Source organism: Natator depressus, chromosome 6 (assembly GCF_965152275.1).
Source record: "Natator depressus isolate rNatDep1 chromosome 6, rNatDep2.hap1, whole genome shotgun sequence".
NCBI lineage: Eukaryota > Metazoa > Chordata > Testudines > Cheloniidae > Natator > Natator depressus.
In genome coordinates, this window is record NC_134239.1 from 62,023,176 (window position 1) to 62,048,994 (window position 25,819).

At 44.2% G+C, this 25,819-nt stretch overlaps 1 protein-coding gene across 13 annotated transcripts in view; it reads left to right on the plus strand.

Moving 5' to 3' along the window:
* The window catches only part of GPHN (gephyrin), a 579,614-nt gene that overhangs the window by 470,981 nt on the left and 82,814 nt on the right, over positions 1–25,819 (plus strand). For all 13 annotated transcript variants that reach the window (XM_074955494.1, XM_074955495.1, XM_074955482.1 and 10 more), the window contains one exon: positions 18,126–18,218. In XM_074955494.1, coding sequence (XP_074811595.1) covers positions 18,126–18,218 — 93 coding nt within the window. The remainder of the gene's footprint in view (positions 1–18,125; positions 18,219–25,819) is intronic.

Below are 25,819 nucleotides of genomic sequence, written 5' to 3' on the forward strand. Positions count from 1 at the left end.
GTTCAGTCACAAATTTAATTAATGCATTATTAACAAGCGTCATCAGCATGGAAGCATGTCCTATAGAATGGTGGCCAAAGCATGAAGGGGCATACAAATGTTTAGCATATCTGGCACATAAATACCTTACAATGCTGGCTACAAAAGTGCCATGCAAATGTCTGTTTTCACTTTCTGGTGACATTGTAAACAAGAAGAGGGAAGCATTATCTCCTGTGAATGTAAACAAACTTGTCTTAGCGATTGGCTGAACAAGAAGTAGGATTGAGTGGACTTGTAGGCTCTGAGGCTTTACGTTGTTTTGTTTTTGACTGCAGTTATGTAACAAAAAAATCTACATTTGTACGTTGCACTTTCACGACAAAGATTGCATTACAGTACTTGTCTGAGGTGAACTGAAAAATATTATTTCTTTTGTTTATCATATTTACAGTGCAAATATTTGTAAAAAATATATACACTTTGATTTCAAATACAACACAGAATACAATATATATGAAAATGTAGAAAAATATCCAAAATATTTAATAAATTTTAATTGGTATTCTGTTTAACAGTGTGATTAAAACTGTGATTAATCATGATTAATTTTTTAATCACGATTAATTTTTTTTTAGTTAATCGTGTGAGTTAACTGTGATTAATCGTCAGCCCTAATTGTAATGGTTGTCTACTTACAAATAAAGTAGATCAGCTGTGTGTAAAAACTATCCTTTTTCCTTCAAAGGTACCAGCCTGGTAAAGTATTGGAATTCATTGCTTTTTTGTTGGCACATTCACCTACCAGGTAGTGACTGCTGTTGAAAATCTTCATGGACTTTCTCACTAGATGGAAACTTTCTATCCTGTTTACTTATCTATACATCAGTGAGCTTATTCCACTTGTTACATGATTGTATACCCACATACGAGTTCTCATTCCTATCATCTATTTGATATTTGAACTGAACAGGACTCAGTTGTCTATCTTTCTCTAACCATGAAGACTTCAGATGTGCTGCTTTTTCACTGGTAAAGGCTCCCAAGTTCCTACTGACACCTTAGAGAATACCTCTACTGTTTCTGAGTGCAGATTAGGGCTTCAGACCCTTTCCTCCAAGGTTGTAGGCCTGTGCAGTGTGGTTTGAGGTCCTCTCATCAGCCTCACTCCTTTCTGCTTCACCTTCCTGATTTTTCTGTTAAAAAATTACTAGTGTGGTAAATAATGTATTTCTCAGTTTTATGTTATGGAGCTGCTGCTCACACCACTTCTTTACTGCTGTAGAATGGAAAGTCTGCTATCTTCCTTGTACTTTGGGAACATACATTCATTATAACATCCCAGGAACACATTTTGGCGCCCATAAGCTCTTTTGAGCTATTGCCTTGTAACCAACTGGACCACTGTCAGGAGCAGCCCTAGCCATTTTGCTGACCAAGGCAGAAGGAAAAAAGGCCAGCCAATTAGCAAAGCTGACAATGAGACTGGAGCAAAAAAACCCCAAACCTACAGCGGCCTGCCCTGCTTGGCTGTCCCTAGAACTGGCCATGGATGCTTTATGGCATAGTAGAATAATGGTGGCCTGCTTGAAAACGTTAGAAAGAATCTAACAAATCATTTTAGAGTACAGCCTTTTCAAGATTTTAATTACCTTTCAGTTTTCACATTTGATGTACATTGCCCAGGATTCATGTTAATACTGGTCCTTGATTTCCTTTATCTGGTTGCTTCTTGATCACTATTTTCTTATCATATACAGTACATCATTTGAAGATTCTCATTATTGTACTAGAGTTCTTCTGTACATAATGGGAGTTGATGTTAGTCTCACTGGCAATATTATTTCCCCAAGATATGCAACAAGATCTTAGACTTTGATCTCTCGGTGTGACCTCTATGTCACAAGTGTTTAATGATTTCCATAACAAGACTACAAAATCAAACATACATATAATTTTCCTGTATATTTGCTAGAATTAGATTAATTTATAAGAATGCTTTCTGTTTACATTAATTAATATTTAAATCTTCATTTATTTAGGCTGATATACCCGTTCTTCAGGACGGGAGTTCAACTGTAGTCCTAGAGCTTTGAATTCTGACCTGTTCCGCAGTAAGGGAGTGTCTCTTTTAAAATGTAATACTACTGAGCTCTTGGAATTCACCTTGCAAGTCAGACAAGTGGAATTTTTAAAGTTCAAGGACTATAGTTGATTTTATAAATAAAGTGCATACACTCGTACAAACATCAAAGCAAAAGAGGAGAAAACAAATCTAATTGATTTGCATTCCTAAATATATCTCAGTATACACAGTAATGGTGCTAAGTGTGTTGCTACATACAGACATTTGGCATCAGTCGGGCTCTTGCCCTTATTCTGAAGACCAGCTTGAAATCCACATATCTCTCCATTGTGTTCCCCTTTTCAAGCATTTCAACCCTAACTTTATTCTTGACTAAATTGTTTCCCTTTGCTCAGTAATGATCATTGTACACAGATTTCAGCTATGAAGCGTTCATCCAAGATAGAGACCAAAAAAAGAACATGGCTTAGAAAGAAACTGGACATCTATAACTGAATTTATGGAATATCATGATGTCTGAGTTGAAGCTGAAGTAAAACTGTTCATGCGATGTATTACTGAGTGGTTCCAGCTTGAGCTGACTCAGCCATGTATAGTGCAAAGCCCTGAAAAGCTGAAATGAGGATAGTTTGAAACCAAAACATTGGCTCCCCTATGATGGGGCGATACTCATGTACTGTGTCCCAGAATCCTGAGCTGCCATATTAGGATTAATTCTGGAAAGGCCTAACTAGTCCATGGCTGCAGCCCTTTGCATTGTGGACTACTGAGTCTTCATGACCAAGTGTCAGGAAGAAATGGAAGAAACCCTCCAATCTGGTCAATTCTCTTCTCCAAGAGAAATGCAGAAAGCTTCAAAAAGATAATCCACAATTGGGTAGACACAGTTCAGCATCAAGCTCAGGTCCTGTTATGTGCAGATTCAGTGACAAGGACTGCTGCCTTAGGGTTGCATTGCCGCAGGTCAGCCTGGTTGCAGGCATCCAGGTGCAACCAAGAGGTCTAGTTAGAGATCAAGAATCTGTTTTACAGTAGAGAGCACTCGTTTGGGGAGCAAGTAAATGCCTTTTTACAGAAAGGAAATGGGGAAAAAGTCCATGCTATATTCTCTCAGACCGCATACCATGGGCCTCTCCTTCAAGGGAGGGAAGGATAAATCTCTACTTCAAAAGATGGCTTTCAAATTGATGAGTGATTTCAAGATTACTCAGTACCTTCCTGCACAGGTCACTTGGCCTCAACAACATCAAAACCGAAATGATCCTAAGCCCTCTTTCACCAACCAGAAAACAAAGAGATCTTTAGCAATGTTCCCTCTAATTTTTTACATCCATGTGTGGAATGAATTTTATGTGCACCAATATGGAGGTGATGTGTCGCGGGGGTGGGGCTGAGGGGTTCGGAGTGTGGGAGAGGGCTCAGAGCTGGGGCAGAGGGTTGGATTGTGGGGGGGTGAGGGCTCTGGGGTGGGGCCAGGAATGAGGGGTTTGGGCTGCATGAGGGAGCTTAGGGCTAGGGAGAGGGTTAGGGTGCAGGGGGTGAGGGCTCCAGCTGGGGGTGAGGACTCTGGGGTGGAGCCGGGGATGAAGGGTTCAGGGTGCAGGAGGGGGCTCAGGGCTGGGGCAGAGGGTTAGGGTGCGGGGGGGTGAGGGCTCCAGCTGGGGGTGCAGGCTACAGGGTGGGGCCAGGGATGAGGGGTTTGGAGTACAGGTTGCCATGGGGCTGCGGCAGGGAGAGAGGACTCGCCACAGCAGCCCGGGGCCGGGGGAGAGCACCTCTCCCTGCCAGGGCAGCTCTGGGGCCATGGGGGAGAGGCACCTTTCCCTGGCTGCTGCTGCTCCAGGGCTGGGGCCGGGGGAGAGGCACCTTGATAGCCTGCTGAATGCCTGCACAGCTTAGAGGGAATGTAGATCCTTAGCATATAGGATAGCCTGTCGCTACCAATATTTTGCATGGTTCTTCATGGTAGAGGCCAATTGGCAGCCTTTTACCCCAATGGCCTCTGATACCTTGGATACGTAGTTCCTGAGCATTGTTCAATGGGGATATAAGATCAGGTTTTCAGGAAGCCAGGTAGCAAAGGTCCTGTCAATGCTAAGGAGAAACAAAGGTTTGATGATCCTAATATCCTCAGACTCACTCAGATAGATTTGGTTCACAACTCGGTAGTGGATGGCCAAAGCCAGTCCACCCAAGTTGAGAGGATGGCTTCAACCTCAGAACCAGGGCCCTTTGCTCCATCCAGTACAGGAGCCCTGTAACTTCTGTCTGAGCCGGTGTCTTGTGTTCTTTTATCTTGACATCCCAGACAGACCAAAAATGGAAAAGGGTTGCAAATTGGTTCAGTCAAGCCCAGAGTGACCCCTTCACTTGATCCCCTCCAAAACTCCTTGACTATTTTCTTCAACCACCTAAATTTACATAAAGACTACATTTTTCAGCTATTCTAGCCTATCACAAACTAAGTGAAGGTGAACTACTCTGTATGCAGTCCCTTGTCAGTTAGGTCCATGTTGTGATTTCAAAAAACAATAATATTAAAATACCCCCTGTGGTGTGGGATATAGATTTCATTCTGACAAAGCTGAAGAAATCTCATTTTGAACCACTTAGTTCCTGGGATCTGAAATTTCATACATGGAAGTTTATTTTCCTTTTGTCAATTACTTTAACTCAATATGTGAGAGCTTCAGGCCACAGTGACTGATCGACCCTATACCAAGCTTCATGAAAATAAGGCAGTGCTGTGGATTCAACCAAGTTCTCTCCCCAGGACAACATTGTGGTTCCATATAAATAAGACAAACCTTTATCTCATGTCCACATCACACCCTTCTCAACAAAAAGTTCTTAGGGGTTTCTCTGAAGTGGAGTAGACTGAAACCCTTTGAAAATCCATCCAACTCTTTGTTTCTGTTGGAACTAGATCTCTGAGCTATACTATTACCAAGAGGATTGTGTCTAAATGGATATTCAAGTGGATTTCTTTTTGTGATGATCTGGCTGACCAGTAGCTAGAAAGCCATGTTAAGGCTCAGTCAGTGGGAAAAAAAGCTATCTCTGCTGCTTATTCCAGAGATGTGTCCATAGCAGACATCTGTAAAACAGTGACCTGGGCCTTTTCTCTCCACACTAAGCATTATTGACAGGAAAATCCGTTTCAGACTCTTCATTATCCAGAAGTTGTTTTCAAGGTAAAGAAAGCCAAACATTCCCACCTCAATGAAGTCTTATTTCAGATTGTCCCTTTATTTTAAGTTGGCCTGTTTTCGTGTGAAAAAAATTTTCCCCCAACATCTCTGCTTCCTTTTGCAAGCATGAGCATTTTGGTCTGCTTGGACATTTAGGAGGTATCTTAGTCTTCTTCTCCCTTCTTAGTCTCCCTTTTTCTTCTCACTGTTGGCAATGACCTTGCTGTTGATGCTCATTGCAGCTTTAACTGTTTTTGCTTTGGGGACTTCCCTCAAACTTTTTATTCCACATGAGTTGGAATCCTGACAGACAGTTTGCTTAGAGATGGGGAAATTAACTGTAATTCTGCTTCTTTGAAGAAGATCATTGCTATAGTGTTCACTAACCCAGCCACCTACCTTCACGGTTGGAGAATTATATATTTTTAGTGTTTGTTCACACCTAATTTATTTATTACTCAGGCATATTTTCTAATGTTTTAATCATTTTTAATTAGCTTATTTTAGCTTTACCTTCTGCATAACTGCAGAAAAACACTGAACTGTTGAGGAGGGAAACTGTTTATAACCATCGGAAGGGATAGTGCATGCTGTCCATTAGGGGACCTGGCTCACAACTTTATCCCACTAACACTGCCCTGGGGCATCAAAATTCTTAACACCTGTGCAAGTTTCACTTGCACTAAGAAAATAAGGGTATGTCTACACTACGGAATAAGGTCGAATTTATAGAAGTCGGTTTTTTAGAAATCGGTTTTATATTCGAGTGTGTGTGTCCCCACAGAAGTGCATTAAGTGCATTAACTCGGCGGAGTGCTTCCACAGTACCGAGGCTAGAGTCGACTTCCAGAGCGTTGCACTGTGGGTAGCTATCCCACAGTTCCCGCAGTCTCCGCTGCCCATTGGAATTCTGGGTTGAGATCCCAATGCCTGATGGGGCTGAAACATTGTCGCGGGTGGTTCTGGGTACATATCGTCAGTCCCCCCTTCCCTCCCTCCCTCCCTCCGTGAAAGCAAGGGCAGACAATCGTTTCACGCCTTTTTTCCTGAGTTACCTGTGCGGACGCCATACCACCGCAAGCATGGAGCCCGCTCAGGTAACCGTCACCGTATGTCTCCTGGGTGCTGGCAGACGCGGTACGGCATTGCTACACAGTAGCAGCAACCCATTGCCTTGTGGCAGCAGACGGTACAATACGACTGGTAGCCGTCCTCGTCATGTCCGAGGTACTCCTGGTCGCCTGTGTGAGGTCGATCAGGAGCGCCTGGGCAGACATGGGCGCAGGGACTAAATTTTTAGTGACTTGACCAGGTCATTCTCTTAAGTCCGGCAGTCAGTCCTATTGAACCGTCTTATGGTGAGCAGGTAGGCAATATGTCCTTCTGCACTGTCTGCTGCCAGCCAAAGATGTAAAAGATGGATGGAGTGGATCAAAACAAGAAATAGACCAGATTTGTTTTCTACTCATTTGCCTCCTCCCCTGTCTAGGGGACTCATTCCTCTAGGTCACACTGCAGTCACTCACAGAGAAGGTGCAGCGAGGTAAATCTAGCCATGTATCAATCAGAGGCCAGGCTAACCTCCTTGTTCCAATAAGAACAATAACTTAGAATCATAGAATATCAGGGTTGGAAGGGACCTCAGGAGGTCATCTAGTCCAACCCCCTGCTCAAAGCAGGTCCAATCCCCAATTAAATCATCCCAGCCAGGGCTTTGTCAAGCCTGACCTTAAAAACTTCTAAGGAAGGAGATTCCACCACCTCCCTAGGTAACGCATTCCAGTGTTTCACCACCCTCCTAGTGAAAAAGTTTTTCCTAATATCCAACCTAAACCTCCCCCACTGCAACTTGAGACCATTACTCCTTGTCCTGTCATCTTCTACCACTGAGAATAGTCTAGAACCATCCTCTTTGGAACCACCTCTCAGGTAGTTGAAAGCAGCTCTCAAATCCCCCCTCATTCTTCTCTTCTGCAGACTAAACAATCCCAGTTCCCTCAGCCTCTCCTCATAAGTCATGTGTTCCAGACCCCTAATCATTTTTGTTGCCCTTCGCTGGACTCTCTCCAATTTATCCACATCCTTCTTGTAGTGTGGGGCCCAAAACTGGACACAGTACTCCAGATGAGGCCTCACCAATGTCGAATAGAGGGGAACGATCACGTCCCTCGATCTGCTCGCTATGCCCCTACTTATACATCCCAAAATGCCATTGGCCTTCTTGGCAACAAGGGCACACTGCTGACTCATATCCAGCTTCTCGTCCACTGTAACCCCTAGGTCCTTTTCCGCAGAACTGCTGCCTAGCCATTCGGTCCCTAGTCTGTAGCTGTGCATTGGGTTCTTCCGTCCTAAGTGCAGGACCCTGCATTTATCCTTATTGAACCTCATCAGGTTTCTTTTGGCCCAATCCTCCAATTTGTCCAGGTCCCTCTGTATCCTATCTCTGCCCTCCAACGTATCTACCACTCCTCCCAGTTTAGTATCATCCGCAAATTTGCTAAGAGTGCAATCCACACCATCCTCCAGATCATTTATGAAGATATTGAACAAAATCGGCCCCAGGACTTAGGTGCACCATTTCTTATTGGAACCCTCCGTGAAGTCAACCCTGTAAGCCGTGTCCTCAGTCGCCCCTCCCTGCGTCAGAGCAACGGCAAACAATCGTGCATCTGAGTTGAGAGTGCTGTCCAGAGCAGTCACAATGGAGCACTCTGATTGGGCTAAAACATTGTCGCGGGTGGTTCTGGGTACATATTGTCCGGCCCCCGTTCCCTCCCTCCGTCCGTGAAGGCAAGGGCAGACAATCGTTTCGCGCCTTTTTTCCTGAGTTACCTGTGCGGACGCCATACCACCGCAAGCATGGAGCCCGCTCAGGTAACCGTCACCGTATGTCTCCTGGGTGCTGGCAGACGCGGTACGGCATTGCTACACAGTAGCAGCAACCCATTGCCTTCTGGCAGCAGACGGTGCAGTATGACTGATAGCTGTCCTCGTCATGTCCAAGGTGCTCCTGGCCACGTCGGCTGGGAGCGCCTGGGCAGACATGGGCGCAGGGACTAAATTTTTGGTGACTTGACCAGGTCATTCTCTTTAGTCCTGCAGTCAGTTGTATTGAACCGTCTAATGGTGAGCAGGCAGGCAATACGGATTGCTAGCAGTCGTATTGTACCATCTTCTGCCGGGCAGGCAAGAGATGACGATGGCTAGCAATCGTATTGTACCATCTTCTGCCGGGCAGGCAAGAGATGAGGATGGCTAGCAATCGTACTGTACCATCTTCTGCCGGGCAGGCAAGAGATGAGGATGGCTAGCAGTCGTACTGTACCATCATCTGCCGAGCAGCCATGAGATGTGGATGGCTTGCAGTCCTTCTGCACCGTCTGCTGCCAGCCAAAGATGTAAAAGATAGATGGAGTGGATCAAAACAAGAAATAGACCAGATTTGTTTTGTACTCATTTGCCTTCTCCCCTGTCTAGGGGACTCATTCCTCTAGGTCACACTGTAGTCACTCACAAAGAAGGTGCAGCGAGGTAGATCTAGCCATGTATCAATCAGAGGCCAGGCTAACCTCCTTGTTCCAATAAGAACAATAACTTAGGTGCACCATTTCTTATTGGAACCCTCCGTGAAGTCCTGCCTGAACGACTCCTTGATGTAAAGCCACCCCCTTTGTGGATTTTAGCCCCCTGAAGCCAACCCTGTAAGCCGTGTCGTCAGTCGCCCCTCCCTCCGTCAGAGCAACGGCAGACAATCGTTCCGCGCCTTTTTTCTGTGCGGACGCCATACCAAGGCAAGCATGGAGGCCGCTCAGCTCACTTTGGCAATTAGGAGCACATTAAACACCACACGCATTATCCAGCAGTATATGCAGCACCAGAACCTGGCAAAGCGCTACCGGGCGAGGAGGCGACGTCAGCGCGGTCACGTGAGTGATCAGGACATGGACACAGATTTCTCTGAAAGCATGGGCCCTGCCAATGCATGCATCATGGTGCTAATGGGGCAGGTTCATGCTGTGGAACGCCGATTCTGGGCTCGGGAAACAAGCACAGACTGGTGGGACCGCATAGTGTTGCAGGTCTGGGACGATTCCCAGTGGCTGCAAAACTTTCGCATGCGTAAGGGCACATTCATGGAACTTTGTGACTTGCTTTCCCCTGCCCTGAAGCGCATGAATACCAAGATGAGAGCAGCCCTCACAATTGAGAAGCGAGTGGCGATAGCCCTGTGGAAGCTTGCAACGCCAGACAGCTACCGGTCAGTTGGGAATCAATTTGGAGTGGGCAAATCTACTGTGGGGGCTGCTGTGGTGCAAGTAGCCCACGCAATCAAAGATCTGCTGATATCAAGGGTAGTGACCCTGGGAAATGTGCAGGTCATAGTGGATGGCTTTGCTGCAATGGGATTCCCTAACTGTGGTGGGGCCATAGACGGAACCCATATCCCTATCTTGGCACCGGAGCACCAAGCCGGCGAGTACATAAACCTCAATACTTTTGAGGTTTTCAATAGTGGGTACTTTTCAATAGTGCTGCAAGCTCTGGTGGATCACAAGGGACGTTTCACCAACATCAACGTGGGATGGCCGGGAAAGGTACATGACGCTCGCATCTTCAGGAACTCTGGTCTGTTTCAAAAGCTGCAGGAAGGGACTTTATTCCCAGACCAGAAAATAACTGTTGGGGATGTTGAAATGCCTATAGTTATCCTTGGGGACCTAGCCTTCCCCTTAATGCCATGGCTCATGAAGCCGTACACAGGCAGCCTGGACAGTAGTCAGGAGCTGTTCAACTACAGGCTGAGCAAGTGCAGAATGGTGGTAGAATGTGCATTTGGACGTTTAAAGGCGCGCTGGCGCAGTTTACTGACTCGCTTAGACCTCAGCGCAACCAATATTCCCATTGTTATTACTGCTTGCTGTGTGCTCCACAATATCTGTGAGAGTAAGGGGGAGACGTTTATGGTGGGGTGGGAGGCTGAGGCAAATCGCCTGGCTGCTGGTTACGCGCAGCCAGACACCAGGGCGGTTAGAAGAGCACAGGAGGGCGCGGTACGCATCAGAGACGCTTTGAAAACCAGTTTCATGACTGGCCAGGCTACGGTGTGAAAGTTCTGTTTGTTCCTCCTTGATGAAACCCCCCGCCGCTTGGTTCACTCTACTTCCCTGTAAGCTAACCACCCTCCCCTCCTCCCTTTGATCACCGCTTGCAGAGGCAATAAAGTCATTGTTGCTTCACATTCATGCATTCTTTATTCATTCATCACACAAATAGGGGGATGACTACCAAGGTAGCCCAGGAGGGGTGGTGGAGGAGGGAAGGAAAATGCCACACAGCACTTTAAAAGTTTACAACTTTAAAATTTATTGAATGACAGCCTTCTTTTTTTGGGGCAATCCTCTGTGTTGGAGTGGCTGGTTGGCCGGAGGCCCCCCCACCGCGTTCTTGGGCGTCTGGGTGTGGAGGCTATGGAACTTGGGGAGGAGGGCGGTTGGTTACACAGGGGCTGTAGTGGCAGTCTGTGCTCCAGCTGCCTTTGCTGCAGCTCAACCATACACTGGAGCATACTGGTTTGGTCCTCCAGCAGCCTCAGCATTGAATCCTGCCTCCTCTCATCACGCTGCCGCCACATTCGAGCTTCAGCCCTCTCTTCAGCCCGCCATTTACTCTCTTCAGCCCGCCACCTCTCCTCCTGGTCATTTTGTGCTTTCCTGCAGTCTGACATTATTTGCCTCCACGCATTCGTCTGTGCTCTGTCAGTGTGGGAGGACAGCATGAGCTCGGAGAACATTTCATCTCGAGTGCGTTTTTTTTTCTTTCTAATCTTCACTAGCCTCTGGGAAGGAGAAGATCCTGTGATCATTGAAACACATGCAGCTGGTGGAGAAAAAAAAAAGGGACAGCGGTATTTAAAAAGACATATTTTATAAAACACTGGCTACACTCTTTCAGGGTAAACCTTGCTGTTAACATTACATACATAGCACATGTGCTTTCGTTACAAGGTCGCATTTTGCCTCCCCCCACCGCGTGGCTACCCCCTCAACCCTCCCCCCTCCCTGTGGCTAACAGCGGGGAACATTTCTGTTCAGCCGCAGGCAAACAGCCCAGCAGGAATGGGCTCCTCTGAGTGTCCCCTGAAGAAAAGCACCCTATTTCAACCAGGTGACCATGGATTATATCTCACTCTCCTGAGGATAACACAGAGAGATAAAGAACGGATGTTGCTTGAATGCCAGCAAACATACACTGCAATGCTTTGTTGTACAATGATTCCCGAGTACGTGTTACTGGCCTGGAGTGGTAAAGTGTCCTACCATGAAGGACGCAATAAGTCTGCCCTCCCCAGAAACCTTTTGCAAAGGCTTTGGGAGTATATCCAGGAGAGCCGCGAATGCCAGGGCAAAGTACTCCTTTCACAAGCTTGCTTTTAAACCATGTATAGTATTTTAAAAGGTACACTCACCGGAGGTCCCTTCTCCGCCTGCTGGGTCCAGGAGGCAGCCTTGGGTGGGTTCAGGGGGTACTGGCTCCAGGTCCAGGGTGAGAAATAGTTCCTGGCTGTCAGGAAAACCGGTTTCTCCGCTTCCTTGCTGTGAGCTATCTACAACCTCGTCATCATCATCATCTTCTTCGTCCCCAAAACCTGCTTCCGTATTGCCTCCATCTCCATTGAAGGAGTCAAACAACACGGCTGGGGTAGTGGTGGCTGAACCCCCTAAAAGGCATGCAGCTCATCATAGAAGCGGCATGTTTGGGGCTCTGACCCGGAGCGGCCGTTCGCCTCTCTGGTTTTCTGGTAGGCTTGCCTCAGCTCCTTCAGTTTCACGCGGCACTGCTTCGGGTCCCTGTTATGGCCTCTGTCCTTCATGCCCTGGGAGATTTTGACAAAGGTTTTGGCATTTCGAAAACTGGAACGGAGTTCTGATAGCACGGATTCCTCTCCCCATACAGTGATCAGATCCCGTACCTCCCGTTCGGTCCATGCTGGAGCTCTTTTGCGATTCTGAGACTCCATCATGGTCACCTCTGCTGATGAGCTCTGCATGGTCACCTGCAGCTTGCCACGCTGGCCAAACAGGAAATGAGATTCAAAAGTTCGCGGTTCTTTTCCTGTCTACCTGGCCAGTGCATCTGAGTTGAGAGTGCTGTCCAGAGCGGTCAAAATGGAGCACTCTGGGATAGCTCCCGGAGGCCAATACCGTCGAATTGTGTCCACAGTACCCCAAATTCGACCCGGCAAGGCCGATTTAAGCGCTAATCCACTTGTCAGGGGTGGAGTAAGGAAATCGATTTTAAGAGCCCTTTAAGTCGAAATAAAGGGCTTCATCGTGTGGACGGGTGCAGGTTTACATCGATTTAATGCTGCTAAATTCGACCTAAAGTCCTAGTGTAGACCAGGGCTAAAATAAGACACAAAACTAAGACTCCTATTACAGTGATATTTTCAAAGAAACAAAATTTACAGGCCTTTTCTGTTAACACCAAAAAGCTGTTATCATAAGGAAGGGGAGCCTGAAGACGCACAAGACATTTCAGAACTTTTGTTTTTAAAAATCAAAATTAGTCATAAACAATAGGGTGAAAAAGATTTTTAGACTTCCAAGATGAAAGTGCAAACAAAAGAAAGTAAAAAATTGTATTTGAGAGTGTCCTTATTTTTTTGAATCCAATACCCAAAGCTTCACCAAACACTGACTGTTTCTCTTTCCTTAATGAAATTCTTTCTAGCTGCTGGATGTCCATTTGTTCACCCCAAATAGCACATGGCAGGATGCCAGGAACATACTGTCCACCATCTCTCTCTAATTGGTGTGATTTTTGCATGCAGGCAAGAAATAAAATGAAGACAGCTTACCTGCTAAAATTAGAAGCATTACATTTGCATTGGATTTGTGCGTGTATGAAGAGAGGGGGCATTCACTATTTCTCTGAAAGCTGATTTCTCAGCTATAATTAAAATGTTGTGTGTTGTATTCTCCCCTGCACTGCAATTACTCAAGCTTGTGAGTAAGCTTTCTAATAAAAAGAAGTTACTTCCACATAAGACAATGTGGAGACTATTAATGGGTATCAACGGTGCCTTTCTAGCTGCTATAGTGAAGAATATGTCAGCATTTACATGCTAATTCCTACTATAAAAGCAGAAGTTCTAAAATGCACCATAAATATTCACTCCAGGCTGAAAATTGATGTGTTGGGTATCACTATGGGAGCAAATACATAAGTTATATATATTTACAATACAACTCCATTTAACTGAAGTCCAGTTCACCAGTATTCACACACATCAAGGTTTAGTTAACTTATAAGTTTGAAAAGCTTGGCCTGTTGCTGTGCAAAACTAACTTCACATGCACTTTCCCATTTCCCCTTCAAATATCTCACACACAGTATCTCTCTTTCTCTTTCTCCTCTTAACCCAAAATCACACGCATACTCCTGTCTTCCTTAAAAAGAAATACACATACATACACACAGTCTTCTCCGTGGCTCTCACTTGGTTCCCCCACTAAATTCACACATCTACAACTACCCACATTGCCAAAGTTTTTCCCAACAAAATCACACACATGCTAAGATTCCCCCTCGCGTACAGGACAGCACCCTCTGCAATTTAACACACACACAAACACACACGGCCTCCATCCTTAGATGAGTCTTCCCCTCCCCAACTCAGACTACTAGCACCCAATCCCCCACCCTCTCGGTAACTCCTCACCGCATACTCCCCCCACTCTCACATACGTTGAACCTCCTTCCTGTCTCTCCCTCTCCCACTCTTTTTTCAGAGTTACCTGACTGTGGAGTAGCTCTAAGCAGCCTCCCCAATTGTCCACATTGCCTCCAGCAGCAGAAGAATAAGCTTTTCAGAAGCTAGAGCTTCTTTCTCCTCTGCTGCTTTTGCAAAAGCAGACACAGAACATGAGCCAGGGTTGGGGGCTAACTAGTTTAGGCTGGGGGACACGTCAGGCTGAATTAAGGCTATTCAGGGTCTTAAGCATATCCCACATGGGGGACTTCCTGTACTCTGGCCCCATCCCTCTACATTATGGCTGTGCCTCCCTCCCCATTTAAGGTGGTAGAAACTGGGGCTTCTGTTCCCCTGGCTGCTAAGAAGTATGGCAGTGTCTGTGGTTCCCGTCATCCTTGTTTCCAAAGCACCAAATGGAGAGCACTTGGGTCCTCCTCACTCCTTCCTCCTTCTGGGTCACCTCCTCTCAAAGGATCCCCTCCTCAAGAGAGGTGGCAGGGTCTTCTGCCCTTTTCACATAGCTAACTGGAGCAGAGGTATTCCCTGCCCTGAAGAGTTTACAATCTAAGTTTAAGACTGGATACAACAGAAGGGAGATCACAAAGAAAGGATGAAACAATACTATCACCTCTACTGCCAACATGGGGAGGGAAAAATATGAAAACAACCCTAATCCATCTTTAAAAATTAGTTTATTCTAAACTGGAATCACAAACGCTAAAATGCACTAATCGTAACTGTATGATTATTCCATGGTCTCACTAGGGCCAGAGTTAAAATTGTTTTGAGTGCCTTAATTATGCATTTCCATACCTTAACGTGTTTGGATTTCTTTTAAGTGTAAGCCTAACTCTGAATTTCCTGAGTTTGTAATGTTTGATTTTTGTATAATCAGAACATTCCTGTAATTATTTTCTACCCCTAAATTACTGATGCATACTCTTTTAACTCTGTTTTAATGTAATTGTTATCTTTATAAATATTTTCTGAATTTGGAAGTACATATCAGTAACCTTACCTAATATATTCAAAAACAACAATAGGTTGGTTATGTTTGCGAAGTCCAGTTGAAGAAAAGATGTGCTGCCGAACACATCCATTAAAAAAAATATTAAAAATTATGTCAAGATCACAAGCTAAGTTTACATAAACAACCCTGACACCAATCTTCTCTATCTCACACACACACACAAAACTAGCACCTAAGCAATTTTAACTGTGTCCTTGTAACAAAATTCAATTAGCAATTCAAGAGTACCTGAAAAATCTGTCTGTCCCTCCATTCAGCTAGAGTTTCTTAAAATGCCCATGAACATAGTATACGGACATCCAAACAACCATATTTTCTTACTGAGCAAAACAATTCCATCTACCTCTAATAAGACAAATATTATTGGAGGTAAAGCTACTTTATAGCATGACTTTTACACTAATTCATAAAAATATGTTCAGAAATGTGTCATGTTTGTCTTCAGGGCTCAATCCAGCACCTTTCGCCAATGCAGAATTCTCTTTAAAAAATGCTATTTAAAAAAGGTTAAAGATTTTTCCTTTACAAATACAAAAAAGATTGTAAATGTTTCTTTAGGAAGTCTCAATGTATGCAAACATTTGTTTTAGTTTCATGGGCCATGTCTAACTTTGGTTGATGCAAGTTATACTGGCATAAAGCTGCCGCAGTTAGTGTATCACTTGTGCACCTGCATACATGGCTCCTTGCATCAGCGCTGTGCATACGCACCAGGAATGCTTGTGTTGATGCACAGCATGGTACACCATGGGAAGGTATCCCAGTGTGCAGCCTGCCACCATCCAGTGCACTATCTTTTGGGAAGTTCTGGCAATGCATGGTGGGACAGAAATGAGCCACACAGGGGTGACTGGGAGCAAGGAGTCAACTTCCCAGCATGCAATTGTCTCCATCCCATAATGTCATTTATATCCCAGAATTTTCACACCTTTTAAAAAAATCCCACAAATCTAAGCAGCCGTCCTCACTGTCTGCCATCGCTGACAGAAGCAAGGAGCCTGCACAGCTCTACATTAGTGTGATAAACATTGCAAGTACAGGATACACGATCCTCCGGTATTTGTAGAGTTGTAAAAAGAATCAAATTGGGAGGAACATGATGATTTCTTGGAGGACAGATTGCTGTGGGACATAGCAAGAACAAATTCAAGTTTGTTGGTGGTGTTCACAGAGCAGCTGCAGATGGTGGAGTGCCACTTCTGGGCTCAAGAAACAAGCACTGACTGGTGGGATTGCATCATAGTGGAGGCTTGGGATGATGAGCAGTGGTTGCAGAACTGTTGGATGCCCAAAGCCACATTCGTAGATCTGTGAGCTGAGCTTACCCTAGCCCGCCAGTGCAGGAACACCAAAATGAGAGCTGCAATGACAGTGGAGAATTGTGACAATTGCACTGATGGAAACTTACAATGCCAAAATGCTAGTAGTCAGTTGGAAATGATTTTGGAGTTGGAAAATCCACTGCCGGGGGCCATTGTTATGCAAGTGTGCAGAGCCATTAATTGTCTCCTGCTACGCAGGACTGACTCTCAGCAATGTGCAGGACATAATGGTTGGATTTGCAGCAATGAAGTTCCTCAACTGAAGTGGAGTGGTAGATGACCCCAGACCCTATTTTGGCACATGGCCACAGTGTACATCAACAGAAAGAACTAATTTCCTATGGTTACGCAAGCGCTATTGGCGCACCAGAGGTGCTTCATCGACATCAGTGTTGACTGGTCAGGGAAGGTGCATGACGCTCACATCTTTAAGAACATAGGACTGTTCAGAAAGCTACAGGCAACTACTCTATTCCCAACCTCTATTATCACTGGCAATGTTGAAATGCCTGTAGTGATCCTGGGGGACCTAGGCTACTCCTGGCTCCTCTGGCTCATGAAAGTGTACACTAGCCACCTCAGCAGCCTACGGAAAGATTCAACTACTGGCTCAGCAGGTGCAGAATGACAGTTGAATTCACTTTTGGTAGATTGAAGGGACACTAGTGTTATTTACTCACAAAATTGGATATCAGTGGAAAAAATATACCCGATGGTTACAGCTGCCTGCTGTGTCCTGCAAAATATCTGTGAAGCAAAGGGGGAAAAGTTTCCACAGAGGTGGAACAGCTGTCTTCTGAGTTTGAACAGCCAGACACAAGGACTCTTAGAAGAGCTGAGTGCACAGCTATATGGCTCAGGGAGGCTTTGAAAGATCACTTTAACAGTGAGTCACAGTAATGCATTGTGGTATACTGCACTGTACCTGGTCCTGCTGATTTGGGGTCTGCTAGGAATTGTGTGGTGTTTGCTGTACATCTGTGAATAACATTATCGATGCGCCTATCAATATTGTGTTGCTTGCTTTACATTTATGATTATTACATTGCATCAGGATCCCACTAGGGGCAGTCAGGGCCAAGGGGCGAAGCAGCTAGGTATGCTCGCCAAGCTGGACAATCAGCAAAAGGCATTTCAAAAATGTATGGGGCTTTAAAGGGGTAGGGGGTCTTCTCGTCTCCATGATCCCCAGGCAGAGCAGTCAGTGTTGGGCATCGTGGGGCAGTGGATGGAGGACTCATGGAGTCGACATAAGTAACATAGTATCTACATTCATGCTGCAGTGATCTCAGTACATCAATGTGGCTCACTGCCACTTCGGAAGGTTGGTGTTACTGCTGTAATGGGGCACTTACGTCAGTGGGAGACAAATTTAAGTGTAGACATATGCACAGCTAGGTCGATGCAAGGCAGCTTATGTCAACCTAACTTTGTGGTGTAGAACAGGCCATAGCCTGTATCTCAGCTGACTGCTCTGGTTCTGGATACTGTACATCCAAATCCAATGCCAACAAGCTTGTCCTAACCAGAAATGCAGGTTCACTGAACCACATCTTTCATCCCTGCTTCCAGGCTGCATCTCTCCATTTATTTCCCTATTGGTTTGGAGAGAAATCAAAAGCTTGACAGACCTGATTACGAGATGTGTCACATACCCATGAATTTCATCCATGGGAGCACACTGCTGTCACCTTCTATTCCCTTTGAATACGTTCACTGACATGGAACATGGTCTTTTTTTTTCTTTCTTCCCTTTTAGATGGAATGGGCCGAGTTCTTGCTCAAGATGTTTATGCAAAAGACAACCTACCCCCCTTCCCAGCATCAGTAAAAGATGGATACGCTGTCAGAGGTAAATGCTTTAACTCTAGGCATGCAGTGCATCTTTTGCAGCATTACCCCAGATTGTTATCGCACCTGCTTGTTCCATCACAGTCCAAAGCACTTCTTTCTTGGATATAACTATTGTTATACACAGGGCTTTGCAGCGGAGCCCAGAGCTGGAGCACTGAGCAGCTCCAGAACAGTGAATCTGCAGGTTTTTGCCTGGAGCTGGAGCGGAACCGGAGCACTGCTCCAAAGCCCTGGTTATACATTTTATTTGTAGATATCTAGATCATTACTGAAATCATGACTGTGTAAAATTCAGCCACTTTAAAGGAAGACTGCAGTGATTAGTTCTAATTCTTTAAATGAGAGGCGCAGGGTGAGGGGGAGTGAAAATGCATATTTACAGAGCCATGTTTAGTAAAATCTTTCAATGTTTTACTCTCTATATCTGTGCTTGGGTCTGGTAAACCTTTCAATGAAAGTTGCCATTTTGCTGCCACTTCCCAGCAGGAAGTCTGGCCTCATGATATAGTTGAGACCCAGGAAATGGAGTTCTTGTATGAGACAGACATGAGAATTTCAAAGGTTTACTTTTTTTATATATATATAATTTTTATTATTCAGAGTGTTTCCTATGCATCAAATATTTTATCAGACTGTTACAATTCCATTTTACTGTATGTTTATTAATTATTCTTTATTGTTACAGTTGATAATTTTCAAAATTGTGTATGGGAATGCACAATTCTGAGTAATTAGATGTAGCGATTAAAATATTTTTTTTATTACACTGAAAGTTTTCCTAGGAACCTTTCCTGTAAAGACTCCTTAGGGAGTATAACCTAGAGAACAGAGCACTGATCTGGGACTTAGAAGATCTGGCTGTGCCATTGGCCTACTGAGTGGCCTTGGGCAAGTCACTTCACCTCTGTGCCTCTGTTTTCCCATCTGTAAAATGGGGATAATGATATCTTAGTGCATGCTAAAACATTTGAACAGGAAATGATATATTTAAAAATGGTCTGTGATAAACTTAAGTCTGCTAATCTGAAAGTAAACCCAAAGAAATTTTGAGTTGTTTCAAAAAGAGAAAACTGAGGCTGCGCAGAACTGGCCAACTTCCCAGACACTCACAGATGTGCAGAGTTTTGCAGGGCTTTGCTCCTATTACAGAAGGTTTATTTGTGAATTTGCCAATATGCAAAACAATTGCATAGGCTTGGTGAGAAAGGGAAACCATTTCAGAGGTCAGCAGAGTGTGATGTAGCATTTTTGGAGTTGAAAAAGGCTCTTGAGACTGCTTTTGTCTTAGCCTACCCATTATTTTAAAACCCCTTTTATGTTGGAGGGTATTACAACAAATATCTAAGTTCTCCTGAAAGAAATTATTCCATCACCCTAAAGGAACCCCGAGCAGTGGTTAAATCTATAGTACATTTTCATCACTCTTTATATGGGAGGAAATTTGTGGCCAGGACAGACCATGCGTCCCTGCAATGGCTGTTTAGATTCAGGAATCCTGAGGGGCTAGTTCCCAGGTGCAGAGCTATGATTTCATAGTTGCATGCAGGCCTGGGCACAAGTATGGTAATGCTGATGCTTTCTGGGAGGCTAATTTCCAACATTGTGACTGCGCTCTTTATGATCCAAGACAAACTATAGGGCAGACTTCAGTAAAGGGCAAAAATCCACTGAGTTGACTGAGACAGTTCCCCAAATGTCCCCTGGGCAGGGGTTCCATGGAACAGTCTCATTAGGACCCACAGGCCTGTCCCAGGCAGCACAGTCGTCTTTATGTATTGAATGGCAGCGATCTATCTCAAAAGGCAATGGTGTAGGTGCCAAAGCAGTTCAGTTATTGTATCCTGCTGCAGCATTGCAAGTGACTAAAAAGTCCAATTCTCAAGCAACAGTCCTTGTTGAGTGGGCTTATAGCAGCACATTATCCCTTGCTGACTTAGTGCGGCGTTAGTATACTCCAACACATACCCTCCCCCTCAAGTCAGATCTTAGGGGACTGGATGTAGATTCCAACTCCCACGTCCCTTCCCAAGAGAAGAAGTTGGCATTCAGGTGTCCCTTCCCTGCTCATTGCTGAACCTGGAGGCATATGACTGAAGGGACAGGTATCAACTCATCAATCAGCTTTTTGGGTCTTTCGTCTCATTCAGCCATTTTAGGGAACATGATCCATAACCAGGATGACTGGGTTCCCGAGGAGGTAATAATGAAATGCATCCACTCCCCATTTTACAGTCAGGCCTTTTTTTTCAATAACAGAATAGGCCAATTCCCAGGGAAATAGTTTGCAGTTAATATAGAGCACTGGATGTTCCTTCCACTGGACAGAAGCACACAGAGAAGGCAGCAGGAAAGCCCCAGATGCAGCCAGAAAAACACTTGTAGTGTGACCCTGAAAAAAAATTAAAAGAGGGAGCTTTTTGATAGAGTGCTGGCACAAAAGAGGCTTTGATTTGTGAACAAAAACTATCTCTTGCTGCTTGGTTCCTATTTTGTCCAAGAAAACAGTACTATTGTGTACATTATTTGTAAATAAACAGGATTGCATCAAAATAATACCTGACTTCTTCTTCAGTTTTTCCTCCTAACAGATACAAACCTGCAAGACACAGAATGTTGGTGAACTGTTCAGGTTAAAAGCCATACAGATATTGGTATTATTATTAATATTTGTAAAATGTTTTTCACATTCCATTTCAGAAAAAGATGGCGATATTTGAGAATGGGAGTGATATGTTTGCACTGTTTTACATGTAAAAGAAGGTGGGCAATAGCATTCTGTGCATGCTCAACTCTGGAGAGTTGAAAATTTAGGAAGCTATAGTGAAGAGAGTTGCAGTAGTGGAGACAAGAGGAGATAAAGGAATGGATGAAGATTTCATCAGAGGTAGATTCCAGGCAGTGAAACTTAAAGGCATTGTTGCAGAGGTGATAAAATGGTAGGTTGATTTGCAGATCTCAGTCCTGAGACGAGAGTTCAAGGTAAAGGAACAGGATAGAGTTTCCCATGAGACAGCAGCTATTTAAACTGGAGGTGCAATGCATTGAGCTTTTTCTTGTTCCCAGATAAAAAGAGTTAAATTTTGGCATTTAGGCATAGCCCTGTAGTTGGTATTGTGAAAAGCTGCAGGGGGGCATCAATAGGCATCCTGCCTCAGGGAGGCACAATGTCTTTGGTTAGCTCTACGGTAACATGGGGCAGAGAACTAGTTCATTAAACATGGCAACTAATTCCCTCCTGCACAGATGGCTAGTTAACAGAACCATGGCTCTTGCTATTCTCCAGCACTCTCTGACCCCTTTCCAGTAAGTTTCTTCCAGAGAGAGGGAGAGCAATTCAGTAGCTGCTCTTGCAGTCCCAAAACATGGGGAATGCAATTCTGGACAGCATTTACATGGGTGATAAAGCTCCTTAAAAGTTAAATCTGCTTTCAGTGTGCAGTACACGTTGATCAAACTGACACCCTCTCTCTGCCTGTGTGGCTGCTAGCTACTAGTACCAATCTAACCCATATGATGAGCACATATGGGCCTCACTAATGTGTCCTCACTATTGTAAGACTGTTTAAAAATAGGCTTATGTATGAGACCAAGTGTCACATTCCATATGTTGTAGTTTAACTTTTTTTTTAATTATTTCAGAAAATGAAAACTATTTCCAAAAAATAAAATAAAATCTAATATTGAAAGTTTAAGGAAACATGTACAGTTATATAATATTCTGTAAAACATGAGAACACCTGTTCAGAGCTGCATATCTTAGCCCCAGGACCACTTGCCATCAGTTACTGTTCTTAGGCATAAAGGTGGGGAAAGTTTTGGCTCAACTTTGTGAGTTATTTTCACCCTTTGCTATTTGAGAGTTTGAACTCAAGGGTTAAGGGACTTAGTTGGACTTTTTTTTCAAGTGAAATTAATCTTTCCTTCAAAAATTAGTAAATTGGGTAGGCTTCCATCTGCAGATTTGTAGACTGGTTTCAGAATGTGAACTCAATAAACCATTACAAATGTAGCCAACCATGCAAAGTAGCCATTCTTCCTGAAAGCAATTCTTCTCAGAGTGGTAAGGGAATCTAGATGTCTCTTTCTAGAGGACTGTTTGGGGTATTGAAATGAAACAAAGGTTACTGGATAAGGTCATCATTGATTGGTCTTCACTACCAGGAATATTTTGAAACTGAACAGATTTAAAACGGATAAAAGGACATATTTTCAATGCAATGTATAATTAAACTATGCAGCTCACTTCCACAGGAAACTCTGGAAGTAAACAGCTCATAAAGTTTTCCCTAAAGATTAGATATTTATACAGATAAGAATCATGTCTAACTAATTACAAAGATTATAAATTTTTATGCTCCAGAGCGTGAACTATCCATTGGGGTCCAATGAAATTTCCTTTTATGGTATATAGTACTGTAGAATTTGATGCATTATGGTTTCTTTGCATTTTTTCTGAAATATCTAGCATTGACTGCTTGTCAAAGATGGATTTCCAGACTACTGTATATAGATAGTCTGTTTCAATGTGGCAATCTCTATGTGCCTATGAACCCTGTGTTGTTGAGGAGATAATGAAGAAATGCACTTCAGCAGCACAGTGTGTTTCACATCAACCAAGGCTACTCACTCAGTTTGAATAAAAGTTAAATCTACTTTTGAAGTGCACGGCATCTTGATTCAAGCTAACTTGAAATCATTTACTAGCATATTGGCAGCAAAGTAATGAAATGCACCTCATGGTTCTCAGTTCATCAATAAACCCTTGTGCAGAGCCGGATTTACACCTTATGAGCCCCGCACTCCCCATGTGGCCCTGCCTGGAGCCCCCTCCTGCGTTCTCATGTGGCCCTGACACACACACACACACACACACACACACACAGCAGCCCTGTGTGGCCCACTCTGTTTCCTAACCTGGCTTGAAGAAGGCTGCTGTGACTTTTTACTTGAGGGAAAAATGCACCCACCACCCACCTGCTAGCTGTTTGTTGCCACCCGCCAGACCAGTCAGCCTCAGCCAGCTCAGGCTGTTCTGGTGCCACAGTGGCCTCTGGTGGGCAAAAGGCAGAACTGCAGAATATTTTCTTCAAGGGAAAAAAAATTCTGCCTCCCTTGGACAAGAATTCTGCGCATGCTGCAAATGTCACCTAAGGGGAGGGGGCATGATGTGAGCCAAGTGGTGTGTGGGGCATCTCAGCAGGGAGTGGGACAAATCAGGAAGCTCCCTCCCTCTCGAGAACTCCTGAGCAGTGTGGCCAGCAGCAGCAGGGCAGCAAAATAACCCAACTTGCAGCAGCTAAAAAACCCTGCCAACTGACAGCTAAAAATAGCCCAATTGGGCTAGAAAATCACACGTTTGGCAACTAGTGCCAGTGCCTCTAGACATGCCTTCTGTGCTTACTTGGAAATCCGGCCCTACCCTAGTGCACTTTTGAGCTCATCCATTACTTGACTTCTGAATAGCAATTGGTGGCACATGGAAAACTCTGAAACATAATTTATTTAGAAACAGATCTACTTATATCATATATTGTCGGCCTTTCTTTCCCCACCTCATGTTTCCCTGCTAGCAACATTGGCATGAAAACAAGATTTTTATTTCTTAGTAGTTCATCTGCTCCTGTTATCTTTTCCTCAGCTCATCTTATGTTATAACCCTTCATTAGATACATCATAATCAGTCCGTCCCAAAGCAACCACTTGTGGTATTAGGTAGGTAATGAGCAGTAGAAGCAGATGAACAACTATGAAACAAACTGTCTGTTTTCCTGGAGAACAAGACAATATATATACAGAAGATCTGAGAGGTAGGCAAAGCTATTTATTTAACAGCTGAGTACTGCTCTTTAAGGAAAGGAGTCAGTTAACGAAAAACATGGTTTGATTTTGAGATTACATTTTTAATATGATTTTATTTGGCTAAGAAAATAGCCAACACAACTCATTTAAAATTAAATGAAGTTTTTACTGTGCAGTGTTGTTATGTAATGCAGGCCCAAGAGGTTTGTCTGAAATAGCAGATACAGCTAGACTCGTGAAATTAACTCACCACTGCAACAGACTATAGATTTGGCAGAAAGCACTTCCAACACTCCTTATTGGGGTCAATAGGTACTTACAGTAGTAATAATAATAATAATACTTAGTACTTTCCATCTAAGGATCTCAAAAACTCATCTAAGGATCTCAAAAAAAAAAATATTTGCCAGCCTCAAATATTCAAAAATCATGAGATTTTTTAAAAAACTATAAATCTGAGATTCTTTTTATTTGCTTCCTGATTTCTGAGTCTTAGGATGCACTTATTTCACATTTTCAAGCTTTTCTAACATCAGGAGGGCTAGAAACTTACTTTTTTTCTTTAATGAGAGCTGAGATTTTCATGTAATCTCTTGATTCCAATAGCTTTTAAGGGTTAAAGCAAATTTCTTAACCCAATAGGATTTTAAGACGAATACTAAACATTGTGAGACTCGTGATAGATTCTCGTGAGTTGGTGGCATTGTGAAAGACTTGATTCTGCGGCCCTTACTTGTGATGAGTAGTACTTTACTCCATGTGAAATTTCAGTGAAATCAGTGAGGCTACTTGTGAAGTAAGATACTACTCAGTGAGAGAGAGAGAGACATTGACCACAGTTGAGTAAACATCACAACACCTTGGGGACATAGGTATGGTAAATACTTCCATTTTCCAGATGGCGTCTCTGAGAGTAAGAGAGATTAAGTCATTGAGAGCTCAAATTAGAACCCAAGGACTCGATTTTGTTCCAATTAACGTCAATGATAAAATTCTGATTTCAGTGAGAGCAGGATTTCTAGTCTAGTCTAGATAGGTTCTTATGCTGCCCCCATCACTGTAGTTTCGGAGCCCCTTCCAGTAGTGCATTTAGTGACATGACTAACATCTGTCACAGTGGTTTGTTCTCTCTCTTATCCTCTCCCTAGGGGGAGAATTTTTGCATGCAGCGTACTGTTTTGTTTTGGTAAGTTTTCTGTTTGGGCTAGGTTTTTTGTTTTGTTTTGAATAGAGAAGGCAGGTGCAACCAGGTTGTCTACATCAAGACACCCCTTTGTGGCCCATCAAGGCACAACTCAATCAGCTGTGTTTCCCTGACAGTCGGGTGTCACACTTCATGGATCCAGTGCCTTGGTGTCTTAGCCCTCTGGCCATGGCACACTTGAGTCACACCCCTTCCAGGGCATTAGAGTCCAGAATAAAGGGAAAACAACTCAAACGCAAGGTCGTCCAAGGATTTGTCAGCAAGACCCTGCCCTTCTACTCAGGGCTTGTCTCCATGTGGCCAGTCTCTTTTATCCGTCTTCCTGGGTCCAGTCATCCCATCCACTGGGAGTCTCATCCAGGCAGCAAACTGTCTCAGGATCTTGTCTAGAACCAGGCTTCCTCATCAAGGAAGACTCACAGTGCTGCTCTCTGTTCTTCCTGGTCTGTTCCCTAACTAAGCTGAGCCTCTTCCTTTAGGACCCTTCTCGATTCCCAAGAACTGCTGCAAGAGTAGTGGGGCTGGGCCAGTCGTGTCCACAGGCTCTTATTAATCCCCTCCCTGACAGTGGGGGGCCTATCTGCCCCATTGCAGCA